Source organism: Triticum urartu, chromosome 7A (genome assembly GCF_056163025.1).
Source record: "Triticum urartu cultivar PI428250 chromosome 7A, HENAU_Tu73, whole genome shotgun sequence".
NCBI lineage: Eukaryota > Viridiplantae > Streptophyta > Magnoliopsida > Poales > Poaceae > Triticum > Triticum urartu.
This window is the reverse complement of record NC_141879.1, coordinates 632,919,708-632,934,197: the sequence shown is the minus strand read 5'-3', so window position 1 is coordinate 632,934,197 and position 14,490 is coordinate 632,919,708. Positions and strand designations below refer to the sequence as shown.

Sequence of the window (14,490 nt, the reverse complement as noted above, 5' to 3'; positions counted from 1 at the left end):
GCCGGGCACAAGACGGGCTCGATCTCGCTGCACCGGGCGCGAGACAGGCGATGGACTGTAACTAGGAGAGGGCCAGCCCTTCGACGAAAGTAGTGCCCGAGCGCCGAGGGAAGGGATCGAAGGCCGAAACAGTCCACCTGCAAACGAGCCGACGCCGACGAAGAAGCCAACCGTCGCTGCAGCCGGGACCGCCGAGCTGTCGTGTAGACACTAGGCAACAGGGAGGCCACACCATACCTCCGAGCGCCGCCGTATCCCACGACCAGAGCAGCCACCACGCCGGGCCGCTGCCCTACTCCGCGCCGCTCGCCGGGACCAAACGGAAGGCCCGACAGAGCACACAACCACCGGCCACACCTCCGCCCGCCAACCCCGCCGCCAAAAGACGCGCCGCCGGGAGGTGCAGCCCCATGGGACCAGCCTGAAGCCCGCACGCCGCCACCATGGCTGCACCAGCGCCTGGCCAAGGGCAGCCAACCGCAGCCAACCCCGCCCAGCCAGAGGACCAGCCCAAGGACGGCCGGATACGACGCAGACCACGCCCCCCGCCACCTGCGCCCGGCCACATCGCAGCCGCCGCCGCCCGAAGGCCCCCGCACCTGCTGCTCGCAGCCCCGCCGCTCCACAACAGGCCGGGCCAGCGCAGCCGCCACCGCGCCCACGGCCGCCCGCGCCCCGCGCGAGCGCCGCGTCCCATGGAGGTCGTCACATCCCGCGCTGCAGGACCGCCGAGGGAGGAAAGAGATCCCCGCCGCCGCCTACGCCGACCGGGCTTTGCCCGGCGGCGCGCTCCGGCGGCGGCGAGGGAGGGGGCGCGAGGAGGAGGACGGCGGCGGCGCGATTTAGGGTTCGCCCCGCCCCTCCCGCTCGCGGGAGCGGGACGGGACGAGTTGTTGGTTGTCCCGGAAGAAGACATTTAGCAAAGCCAACAAATGGGCATTGGAGCCCCTCTAAAACCTCGAACCCGTCGCGCGACAGGCGCTCCTCGGGGAACAGCTCACGAAGCCGGCTGCCGCCTCGGCGGGTCAGCAGCTTCTGCTCCGCGGCGGCGAGCGGCGTGGATGCCATACACATGCTACCGAGCACGCGGAAAATTCTGAGGAGCTGGTCGGTCGCGCTGTGGCCAGGGAACAGTGGCTCGCCGGCGAGCAGCTCCGCCATGACGCAGCCGAGCGACCAGGCATCCACGAGCTCGTCCTAGTCCGGCTTCCCCAGGAGCATCTCGGGATCCATGTACCAGAGCGTGCCAGCCTGACCGCGCGGCGGCGTCGCGCTCGCCATGGAAATGGCCAGCCCGAGATCACATATCTTCACCACACCCTCGCCGCCGACGAAGATGTTCCCGGGCTTGATGTCCCGGTGGACGATGCCCGGCTCATGCATCCTCCCGGCGCCGCTCAGAAGCTGCCGCATGACGCGGCGGGTCTCCTTCTCCGCGAACGGTCGGCGGCGACCACGCAGGACGTGACAGAGGCTCGGGCCGACGTGCTCCAGGACGAGGCTGCACGATGCCGTGCAAGCCGACGACGGAGGGGTGGCCGCGGCACGCCGCGAGGTAGCACGCCTCACGCAGCAGGTCACGGTGGAGCGTGTCGGCACGGCGCCTCCTCTTGCCGCTGCCGTCGTCGGGCGAGCGGATGAGGCATTTGAGGGCGACGTCTTGACGACGACGCCGAAGACGCCCTTCCCGAGCACGCGCGTCAGCTCGTAGTCCTCGGTGCTCCCGATGCGCCGTCTCTTGTGGGAGCCGGCGTCGTGGTCATTGATCATGGCGCCAATGGCGGCTTCGACGGCGGCGATTCGCCAGACGGTGGCCATGGGTTGCCCGACCCAGCTGCTGGTGCGTGTCGGTAACCATGGGGTGGCAAGATTTCGTGGCGTGCGGGCAACGCGTGGTGCGCGTTTGCCGCTGCTCAATCGGATTCCACTGGAGCGAAACGCGCTTCCGAATTCGATCGGGAGTGGTGCTCTGCTCGCGTCACCGCCTCGCCGGGAGATATAAGCTGCATTGGGGGCCTCGTGGTAGGCGATCGCCTTCTTCCTTCCCAATTTCCCCATCCAATCCTCCCCACTCCCCCATCCACCACAAGATCGATCACAGGAGCTCGCGGAAAAGCCGCCGCCATGGCCGCGCAGATGCTCCGCCGGTGGAACAGCTTCTACGGTGCCTTCGACCCCGTGGACGCCGCCATCGAGGCCGCCGACCCAGACCAATTTTCCCGCCACGTGTTCCAGCGCGCGAGGGGGGACCTGCTGGTAGGGCTCTGCAACGCCGCCGACGACGACCAGGCGGAGCGTATCTGCGGGATTCTCGACGACCTCATGGCAGAGTCTCTCGAGACGCTCAGGGTGGTTCCATCAACGCCAGAGGTGCCCATCTCCACGGAGCTCGCGGAGTCTGTGCGCGCGCTGCGGGAGCACGACTCGGAGCGCGTCCGCCTCCTCGCGCGCGGCATCGTGAGCGGGTGGGAGACCTCCGTCCAGGACGAGGTCGTCGAGGTCACAGCAGCCATGCCCATGAAGAAGAAGGTGGAGAACGTCCCGCAGCAGCGTGTCCTGACGCAGGCCGTCGAGGTCACTCCACCTACCGTCGGCCAGCAGCAGCGTGCCTGCGCCGGTCCTGACGCGAAGACGAAGCGGCCTCACAAAATCTTCGGCGAGCCTTTGGCCAAGAAGACGGCGGAAATCATCAAAAAGGCGTCCGATCCTGCCGCCGGCTTCGTCGACGGTGACCGTGCCCGGCTCTGCTCGGAGGAGAAGATGGAAGCCGCGAAGCGCAAGCTCCGCCAAGGTTACCAGGAAGCAGCGGACGCCAAACGGCGGCGCAAGACGCAGTTGGTGCAGGCGCCCAAGATGATGCAGCCGGCGTCTCAGATGCAGCCGATCAGGAGGTGCACTAGCTCCATGGTCAAGAAGACCTTCGCGGTCAGGACGCAGCTTCAGGTGTAGCTCTAGTCAAGAAGACAGTTGATCCAGAACTACTCCTGGTCACTTTTTAGGTCACTTTTATGTATATCCTTCTTCTCGAAGACTCGAACATGGCATACTGTAGTTGTAAGTAAAGTAGCACTACTGCAATGCAGTTGCTCGTAGCTCGTATGCATGTTCTGTATGTACGTGATCGAAAGAAGTTGATGAATTGAAAGCGAGATTTAGTGTTTAAAATCTGCTGAAATCTGCAAAGAACTGAAAGAAATTGATCCTCGTGTTGGGAAAGATGTGTTTGCGTCGAATTATATAATTCTGCACTGACATAAGCAATCAACAAATGTCTCCTTTTGCAATTATGTGTTTCTCATGTCCATGTTCAGACTTGCAGAGGCGGGGCTTCCCCCTTTTTCGACAAAAAATGTTCAGACTTGCAGTCTAAGTAGCAATTGGAATTCTGTCAAAATTGACAAAATTCTCTTCTTGCTGTTTCTTGATATGAAACTACATATGTATGACATAACCATGATATACATTCAGAAAAAGATGAATCTTTCCTGAGGTTTGCAAGTTGGATTATACTCAACACAGATTGCATACAAAGCAGCGGCAAAATATGGACCAGCGTATATCAGCTTTTGCCTTCTTCTGTTTATACTTATAGCGAGGTATTTTTATTTTAATGTAGAAAAAGCTGTGTTAAAGGCCATAGAAAACGTTCAGAGTTTCCATGTGCTCATACCCGACGTTCGACACTGTCAGGGTCCAATATTGATAGTTGTACATGATTTCCCTTTCATACATGATGCAATGCCATTATTGGCATTTAGAACCCTGATTCGGTTCATATCTGCAGCCCATGAGAGCCAATCATCACACTCCAAGGTTACCATTGATAAACAACGGTAGAGACCCCATGCCCCTCTCTCCATCTTTTTATATTGCCAAATGACCTGTAAGAGCATCTACAGCCAGACCCCTCAATTCCACACCCCTCAATTTCGCCCCAAACATTGAGTGGCCTACCCGGGCGATGTCTAGACAAAATTTGGCCACTCAACCGGGCTACCCAAACCTATCCCTAATGTCGGGGTTGTCTGGCAACCCCCATATCCAGCCCATGTCTGGGGCGGATATGGGGTAGCCGGTATGGCCCACGCCGTCCCCACCATCATCATCCGCACTCCATCGGCTTAACTAGTTTGTGGGCAAAAATGTCCGGTTTCCGGAATTCTGAGTTGACTTACCTACTTGCATCCACCTTGGAAACTTATCTACATGCAAAGAAGTTTACTCATATTTCAGAATGTATTGTTCCTTTATACCTTAAATTGAAACAATCATGAATTTTATAATCAGAACAAGGGTGAAACTAGACAAAAAAATGATGAAAGAAACTAGAGAATTGATTGTGTCCATCTAAAAACTAAGTACTTCAACACCGAAGTTTTTGAAAACCAAAATAATCAAGCAAAGAACTTGAAGGGAAGTCATTACAAAATACAAAGGTAAATCTTATAACAATGTTGGCTATAAAAAGAAATTGATAGTAACCAAGCATGCAAATTTTACCTATGGTACAGGATGAATGATATTGGGCAATTCTAGACAAACCTCAGATGGTAACGAGAACCTACAATGAGAAAATTATGTGCCAATGACAGTATTGTGTTCCTGGAGGGATCAACGGAAAATATGATGGAGCTGAAGGAAATTCTGAGGCAGTACGAGGAGGCTTCAGGTCAGCGCATTAACTTACAAAAATCTGCCATCTTCTTTGGCAAAGGCACTCAGGATGACATGAAAAGCCAATTACAAAACATACTAGGTGCTCATAATGAGGCACTTGGCGAGCGTTATTTGGGTCTCCCCACACTGGTTGGGAGATCAAAGGATGGTACTTTCAAATATGTCACGGAGTGCTCGAAAGGAAAGGTTAACGGTTTGAAGGGACAGGGACTATCAAAGGCTGCGCGGGAAGTACTTGTTAAGTCAGTACTCCAAGCTACACCAACCTACACCATGAGTTGTTTCCACCTCACAAAGAAATGCGCCGGAACCTGACTTCTATCTCGTCAAAATTCTGGTGGGGGGGGGGGCAACAAATGGTGATAAGAAGGTGCATTGGATCTCTTGGGAGAAGATGTGTGAGGCAAAGCGGGATGGGGGTCTTGGCTTTCGTGATCCGGAAGCTTTCAACCAAGCCCTTTTGGCCAAACAGACATGGAGGATCTTACAATACCCAACGTCGTTATGTGCTCGAGTTCTTAAGGCAAGGTACTTTCCAGATACCACGATTATGTCAGCCATGTGTCCCTCGGGGGGTTCCTTCACTTTTCAGAGTATCCTCTGTGGGCGTGATCTTTTGAGAGAAGGACTTGTTTGGAGGGTCGGTGATGGAACAAGTATCAATATACACCATCATAACTGGATCCTGAGAAGCGACAGCATGAGGCTACTCGGGGCTTTGTTTGTGCAGGGTGTGACTAAGGTGGCAGATCTACTGGTGGCGTCAGGCGATGCTTGGAACAATATCAGAGTTGATGGAATGTTCTCGCCGGATGATGCGCAAGACATAAAACAAATAGCTATTGGGGGGGCCATCGATGGAGGACTGCTTAGCTTGGAACTATACGAAGAACGGCATATTCACGGTGCGTTCCGCTTATCACATGAGAATGACTATGAATAAGCTGAAAACCGGATGGCCAGAATCTTCTAGTTCAGTCAACAAGCATAAAGGGCACTTGGGCCTTTGGGATACCAGCGCACCAAGCAAGACTAAGATTCACATGTGGAGAGTGATTAGGAATGGCTTGGAGGTGGATGCGGAGCTGCTGCAATGGAGGATAAAGCCAAGAGTTTTATGTACAGTGTGTGGACGTGAAGACTATCATGCATAGATTTTGGACTTGCCAACACTCAGTCCAGTTTTGGAACCAGTTGCATTCAGAAAAGGGAGTGACGGTGGCAGCCCCACCGAGTTTCACATGCTCCCAGGGCGAGCTGGCGAATTGGATGCTTTTGGGTGGTTTGCCGAAGCTCATGAAGATGAGTGACATGCGATGATCCATGCAGTTTATGCCCTATGGCTGGCACGAAACGAGATAAAGAATGGCAAGAGGATTGAGGCACCACATGAAATAATAGAGAGGGTTTGCTCTTTTATGAGAGAATGGAGGGAGGTTCACGAGAAGCCGGGTCGGGAGGTCTCCCACCTGCTCACGAGAGCTTGAGAAAGTGTTTACCCGGTCAAAATTGGTTGACCCAATTCTAAATTGAATACGTCAATTAATTATGAGACCTCAAAAATTAGGAAGCATAGTGTGTAGTATAAAAGAATTGAATGAGAGAGGTTTGAGAAATTGTTGACCCGGTCAAAATCAGGTGACCAAATTATAATTGAAGACCTCAATTGAATGTGGGCTCTTTAAAACTAGAGGCTTAGTGTTATAGAGTATGTCTTGGCTTCAAATGGCGTATATCAGTTCAACGATGCCTTCAACAATGCAACGACACAAATACGTCGATTCATCCGTCATGACCGAAGTCGGTGTGGTTTTCACCGGCAGTCGCACCTGTTGGGTTTCGTAGTAATTTCAAAAAATTTCCTACGCACACGCAAGATCATGGTGATGCATAGCAACGAGAGGGGGAGTATGATCTACATACCTAGTAGATCGACAACGGAAGCGTTTGGTTGATGTAGTCGTACGTCTCCACGATCCGACCGATCAAGCACCGAAACTACGGCACCTCCGAGTTCTAGCACACGTTCAGCTCGATGACGATCCCCGGACTCCGATCCAGCAAAGTGTCGGGGAAGAGTTCCGTCAGCACGATGGCGTGGTGACGATCTTGACGTACTACTGCTGCAGGGCTTCGCCTAAGCACCGCTACAATATTATCGAGGACTATGGTGGCTGGGGGCGCCGCACACGGCTAAGGGATAGATCACGTGGATCAACTTGTGTGTCTCTGGGGTGCCCCTGCCTCCATATATAAAGGACTAAAGGGGGGAGGCGGCCGGCCAAGGAGGGCGCGCCAGGAGAGTCCTACTCCCTCTGGGAGTAGGATTCCCCCCCCCCAATCCTAGTTGGAATAGGATTCACGGAGGGGGGAAAAGAGAGAGAGGGGCCGGCCCCCTCTCCTTGTCCTATTCGGACCAAGGGAGGGGAGGGGCGCGCGGCCCATGTAGGGCTGCCTCTTCTCTTTTCCACTAAGGCCCATCATGGCCCATTTAGCTCCCGGGGGGTTTCGGTAACCTCCCGGTACTCCGGTAAAATCCCGATTTCACCCGGAACACTTCCGGTATCCAAACATAGGCTTCCAATATATCAATCTTTATGTCTCGACCATTTCGAGACTCCTCGTCATGTCCGTGATCACATCCGGGACTCCGAACAACCTTCGGTACATCAAAATGCATAAACTCATAATATAACAGTCATCGTAACCTTAAGCGTGCGGACCCTACGGGTTCGAGAACAATGTAGACATGACCGAGACACGTCTCCGGTCAATAACCAATAGCGGGACCTGGATGCCCATATTGGCTCCTACATATTCTATGAAGATCTTTATCGGTCAGACCGCATAACAACATACGTCGTTCCCTTTGTCATCGGTATGTTACTTGCCCGAGATTCGATCGTCGGTATTCTAATACCTAGTTCAATCTCGTTGCCGGCAAGTCTCTTTACTCGTTCTGTAATACATCATCCCGCAACTAACTCATTTAGTTGCAATGCTTGCAAGGCTTAAGTGATGTGCATTACCGAGAGGGCCCAGAGATACCTCTCCGACAATCGGAGTGACAAAACCTAATCTCGAAATACGCCAACCCAACATGTACCTTTGGAGACACCTGTAGTACTCCTTTATAATCACCCAGTTACGTTGTGACGTTTGGTAGTACCCAAAGTGTTCCTCCGGTAAACAGGAGTTGCATAATCTCATAGTTATAGGAACATGTATAAGTCATGAAGAAAGCAATAGCAACATACTAAACGATCGGGTGCTAAGCTAATGGAATGGGTCATGTCAATCAGATCATTCTCTCAATGATGTGATCCCGTTAATCAAATAACAACTCATTGTTCATGGTTAGGAAACATAACCATCTTTGATTAACGAGCTAGTCAAGTAGAGGCATACTAGTGACACTTTGTTTGTCTATGTATTCACACATGTATTATGTTTCCGGTTAATACAATTCTAGCATGAATAATAAACATTTATCATGATTATAAGGAAATAAATAATAACTTTATTATTGCCTCTAGGGCATATTTCCTTCAGTCTCCCACTTGCACTAGAGTCAATAATCTAGATTACACTGTAATGATTCTAACACCCATGGAGCCTTGGTGCTGATCATGTTTTGCTCGTGGAAGAGGCTTAGTCAACGGGTCTGCAACATTCAGATCCGTATGTATCTTGCAAATCTCTATGTCTCCCACCTGGACTAGATCCCGGATGGAATTGAATCATCTCTTGATGTGCTTGGTTCTCTTGTGAAATCTGGATTCCTTTGCCAAGGCAATTGCACCAGTATTGTCACAAAAGATTTTCATTGGACCCGATGCACTAGGTACGACACCTAGATCGGATATGAACTCCTTCATCCAGACTCCTTCATTTGCTGCTTCCGAAGCAACTATGTACTCCGCTTCACATGTAGATCCCGCTACAACGCTTTGTTTAGAACTGCACCAACTGACAGCTCCACCGTTTAATGTAAACACGTATCCGGTTTGCGATCTAGAATTGTCCGGATCAGTGTCAAAGCTTGCATCAACGTAACCTTTTACGATGAGCTCTTTGTCACCTCCATATATGAGAAACATATCCTTAGTCCTTTTCAGGTATTTCAGGATGTTCTTGACCGCTGTCCAGTGATCCACTCCTGGATTACTTTGGTACCTCCCTGCTAGACTTATAGCAAGGCACACATTAGGTCTGGTACACAGCATTGCATACATGATAGATCCTATGGCTGATGCATAGGGAACATCTTTCATATTCTCTCTATCTTGTGCAGTGGTCGGGCATTGAGTCTTACTCAACTTCACACCTTGTAACACAGGCAAGAACCCTTTCTTTGCTTGATCCATTTTGAACTTCTTCAAAACTTTGTCAAGGTATGTGGTTTGTGAAAGTCCAATTAAGCGTTTTGATCTATCTCTATAGATCTTAATGCCTAATATGTAAGCAGCTTCACCGAGGTCTTTCATTGAAAAACTCTTATTCAAGTATCCCTTTATGCTATCCAGAAATTCTATATTATTTCCAATTAGTAATATGTCATCTACATATAATATCAGAAATGCTGCAGAGCTCCCACTCACTTTCTTGTAAATACAGGCTTCTCCAAAAGTCTGTATAAAACCAAATGCTTTGATCACACTATCAAAGCGTTTATTCCAACTCCGAGAGGCTTGCACTAGTCCATAAATGGATCGCTGGAGCTTGCACACTTTGTTAGCTCCCTTTGGATCGACAAAACCTTCTGGTTGCATCATATACAACTCTTTTTCCAGAAATCCATTCAGGAATGCAGTTTTGACATCCATCTTCCAAATTTCATAATCATAAAATGCAGCAATTGCTAACATGATTCGGACAGACTTAAGCATCGCTACGGGTGAGAAGGTCTCATCGTAGTCAATCCCTTGAACTTGCCGAAAACCTTTTGCGACAAGTCAAGCTTTGTAGACAGTAATATTACCGTCAGCGTCAGTCTTCTTCTTGAAGATCCATTTATTCTCAATTGCTTGCCGATCATCGGGCTAGTCAACCAAAGTCCATACTTTGTTCTCATACATGGATCCCATCTCAGATTTCATGGCTTCAAGCCACTTTGCGGAATCTGGGCTCACCATCGCTTCTTCATAGTTTGTAGGTTCATCATGATCTAGTAGCATGACTTCCAGAATGGGATTACCGTACCACTCTGGTGCGGATCTTACTCTGGTTGATCTATGAGGTTCAGTAGTATCTTGTTCTGAAGTTTCATGATCATCATCATTAGCTTCCTCACTAATTGGTGTAGGTGTCATAGAAACAGTTTTCTGTGATGTACTACTTTCCAATAAGGGAGCAGGTACAGTTACCTCGTCAAGTTCTACTTTCCTCCCACTCACTTTTTTCGAGAGAAACTCCTTCTCCAGAAAGTTTCCGAATTTAGCAACAAATGTCTTGCCTTCGGATCTGTGATAGAAGGTGTATCCAATAGTCTCCTTTGGATATCCTATGAAGATACATTTCTCCGATTTGGGTTCGAGCTTATCAGGTTGAAGCTTTTTCACATAAGCATCGCAGCCCCAAACTTTCAGAAACGACAACTTTGGTTTCTTGCCAAACCACAGTTCATAAGGCATCGTCTCAACGGATTTTGATGGTGCCCTATTTAACGTGAATGCGGCCGTCTCTAGAGCGTATCCCCAAAACGATAGCGGTAAATCAGTAAGAGACATCATAGATCGCACCATATCCAGTAAAGTACGATTACGATGTTCGGACACACCATTACGCTGAGGTGTTCCGGGTGGCGTGAGTTGCGAAACTATTCCATAATTTTTCAAATGTACACCAAACTCGTAACTCAAATATTCTCCTCCACGATCAGATCGTAGAAACTTTATTTTCTTGTTACGATGATTTTCAACTTCACTCTGAAATTCCTTGAACTTTTCAAATGTTCCAGACTTATGTTTCATTAAGTAGATATACCCATATCTGCTTAAATCATCTGTGAAGGTGAGAAAATAACGATATCCGCCACGAGCCTCAATATTCATCGGACCACATACATCTGTATGTATGATTTCCAACAAATCTGTTGCTCTCTCCATAGTACCGGAGAACGGCGTTTTAGTCATCTTGCCCATGAGGCACGGTTCGCAAGTACCAAGTGATTCATAATCAAGTGGTTCCAAAAGTCCATCAGTATGGAGTTTCTTCATGCGCTTTACACCGATATGACCTAAACGGCGGTGCCACAAATAAGTTGCACTATCATTATCAACTCTGCATCTTTTGGCTTCAACATTATGAATATGTGTGTTACTACTATCGAGATTCAACAGGAATAGACCACTCTTCAAGGGTGCATGACCACAAAAGATATTACTCATATAAATAGAACAACCATTATTCTCTGATTTAAATGAATAACCGTCTCGCATCAAACAAGATCCAGATATAATGTTCATGCTTAACGCTGGCACCAAATAACAATTATTTAGGTCTAATACTAATCCCGAAGGTAGATGTAAAGGTAGCGTGCCGACTGCGATCACATCGACTTTGGAACCGTTTCCCACGCGCATCGTCACCTCGTCCTTAACCAATCTTCGCTTGATCCGTAGTCCCTGTTTCGAGTTGCAAATATTAGCAACAGAACCAGTATCAAATACCCAGGTGCTACTGCGAGCATTAGTAAGGTACACATCAATAACATGTATATCACATATACCTTTGTTCACCTTGCCATCCTTCTTATCCGCCAAATACTTGGGGCAGTTCCGCTTCCAGTGACCAGTCTGCTTGCAATAGAAGCACTCAGTTTTAGGCTTAGGTCCAGGTTTGGGTTTCTTCTCTTGAGTAGCAATTTGCTTGCCATTCTTTTTGAAGTTCCCCTTCTTCTTCCCTTTGCCCTTTTTCTTGAAACTAGTGGTCTTGTTGACCGTCAACACTTGATGCTCCTTCTTGATTTCTACCTCCGCAGCTTTCAGCATCGCGAAGAGCTCGGGAATAGTCTTATTCATCCCTTGCATATTATAGTTCATCACGAAGCTCTTGTAGCTTGGTGGCAGTGATTGGAGAATTCTGTCAATGACGCAATCATCTGGAAGATTAACTCCCAATTGAATCAAGTGATTATTATACCCAGACATTTTGAGTATATGCTCACTAACAGAACTATTCTCCTCCATCTTGCAGCTATAGAACTTATTGGAGACTTCATATCTCTCAATCCGGGCATTTGCTTGAAATATTAACTTCAACTCCTGGAACATCTCATATGCTCCATGACGTTCGAAACGTCGTTGAAGTCCCGATTCTAAGCCGTAAAGCATGGCACACTGAACTATCGAGTAGTCATCAGATTGCTCTGCCAGACGTTCATAACATCCGGCGTTGCTCCTGCAGCAGGCCTGGCACCCAGCGGTGCTTCCAGGACGTAATTCTTCTGTGCAGCAATGAGGATAATCCTCAAGTTACGGACCCAGTCCGTGTAATTGCTACCATCATCTTTCAACTTTGCTTTCTCAAGGAACGCATTAAAATTCAACGGAACAACAGCACGAGCCATCTATCTACAATCAAACATAAACAAGCAAGATACTAATCAGGTACTAAGTTTCATGATAAATTTAAGTTCAGTTAATTTACTTAAAGAACTCCCACTTAGATAGACATCCCTCTAATCCTCTAAGTGATTATGTGATCCAAATCAACTAAACCATGTCCGATCATCACATGAGATGGAGTAGTTTCATTGGTGAACATCATTATGTTGATCATATCTACTATATGATTCACGTTTGACCTTTCGGTCTCCGTGTTCCGAGGCCATATCTGTATATGCTTGGCTCGTCAAGTATAACCTGAGTATTCCGCGTGTGCAACTGTTTTGCACCCGTTGTATTTGAACGTAGAACCTATCACACCCGATCATCACGTGGTGTCTCAGCACGAAGAACTTTCGCAACGGTGCATACTCAGGGAGAACACTTCTTGATAATTAGTGAGAGATCATCTTATAATGCTACCGTCAATCAAAGCAAGATAAGATGCATAAAAGATAAACATCACATGCAATCAATATAAGTGATATGATATGGCCATCATCATCATCTTGTGCTTGTGATCTCCATCTCCGAAGCACCGTCGTGATCACCATCGTCACAGGCGTGACACCTTGATCTCCATCGTAGCATCGTTGTCGTCTCACCAAGCTTGTGCTTCCACGACTATCGCTACCGTTTAGTGATAAAGTAAAGCATTACATTGCGATTGCATTGCATACAATAAAGCAACAACCATATGGCTCCTGCCAGTTGCCGATAACTCGGTTACAAAACATGATCATCTCATACAATAAAATCATCATCATGTCTTGACCATATCACATCACAACATGCCCTGCAAAAACAAGTTAGACGTCCTCTACTTTGTTGTTGCAAGTTTTACGGGGCTGCTACGGGCTTAAGCAAGAACCAATCTTACCTACGCACCAAAACCACAACGATAGTTTGTCAAGTTGGTGCTGTTTTAACCTTCGCAAGGACCGGGCATAGCCACACTCAGTTCAACTAAAGTTAAAGAAACTGTCACCCACAAGCCACCTCTGTGCAAAGCACGTCGGGAGAACCGGTCTCGCGTAAGCGTACGCATAATGTCGATCTGGGCCGCTTCATCCAACAATACCGCCGAACCAAAGTATGACATGATGGTAAGCAGTATGACTTATATCGCCCACAACTCACTTGTGTTCTACTCGTGCATATAACATCAACATATAAAACCTAGGCTCGGATGCCACTGTTGGGTTTCGTAGTAATTTCAAAAAATTTCCTACGCACACGCAAGATCATGGTGATGCATAGCAACGAGAGGGGGAGTATGATCTACATACCTAGTAGATCGACAACGGAAGCGTTTGGTTGATGTAGTCGTACGTCTCCATGATCCGACCTGTTGGGTTTCGTAGTAATTTCAAAAAATTTCCTACGCACACGCAAGATCATGTGATGCATAGCAACGAGGGGGAGAGTGTTGTCTACGTACCCAACGCAGACCGACTGCGGAAGCGATGACACGACGTAGAGGAAGTAGTCGTACGTCTTCACGATCCAACCGATCAAGCACCGAAACTACGGCACCTCCGAGTTCGAGCACACGTTCAGCTCGATGACGATCCCCGGACTCCGATCCAGCAAAGTGTCGGGGAAGAGTTCCGTCAGCACGACGGCGTGGTGACGATCTTGATGTACTACAGCAGCAGGGCTTCGCCTAAACTCCGCTACAGTATTATCGAGGAATATGGTGGCAGGGGGCACCGCACACGGCTAAGGAATAGATCACGTGGATCAACTTGTGTGTCTAGAGGTGCCCCCTGCCTCCGTATATAAAGGAGTAGAGGGGGGAGGCTGGCCGGCCAAGGAGGAGGGCGCGCCAGGAGAGTCCTACTCCCTCTGGGAGTAGGATTCCCCCCCCCCAATCCTAGTCGGAATAGGATTCGCGGAGGGGGAAAAGAGGAGGAGGGGGCCGGCCACCTCTCCTAGTCCTAATAGGACTAGGGGAAGGGGGAGGCGCGCAGCCCATCTAGGGCAGCCCCTTATCTTTTCCACTAAGGCCCACTATGGCCCATATAGCTCCCGGGGGGTTCCGGTAACCCTCCCGGTATTCTGGTAAAATCCCGATTTCACCCGGAACACTTCCGATATCCAAACATAGGCTTCCAATATATCAATCTTTATGTCTCGACCATTTCGAGACTCCTCGTCATGTCCATGATCACATCCGGGACTCCGAACAACATTCGGTACATCA

The 14,490-nt window shown here is 49.1% G+C and overlaps 1 protein-coding gene and 1 pseudogene across 1 annotated transcript; one reads left to right on the top strand and one right to left on the bottom strand.

The window, feature by feature from the left end:
* Positions 1 to 292: 292 nt before the first annotated feature.
* Positions 293 to 1,818, bottom strand: LOC125519197 (putative cyclin-dependent kinase F-2; annotated as a pseudogene).
* Positions 1,819 to 1,983: 165 nt separating this feature from the next.
* Positions 1,984 to 3,142, top strand: LOC147960840 (uncharacterized). The gene has a single exon (XM_087537069.1). The coding sequence runs from the start codon at positions 2,125 to 2,127 to the stop codon at positions 2,947 to 2,949; it is 825 nt and encodes a 274-aa protein (XP_087393195.1). The 5' UTR covers positions 1,984 to 2,124; the 3' UTR covers positions 2,950 to 3,142.
* The last annotated feature ends 11,348 nt before the right edge of the window (positions 3,143 to 14,490 follow it).

Excerpts from the sequence above, each read along its gene's own strand:
- LOC147960840 (XM_087537069.1), top strand. The coding sequence starts at position 2,125 with ATGGCCGCGCAGATGCTCCGCCGGTGGAACAGCTTCTACGGTGCCTTC.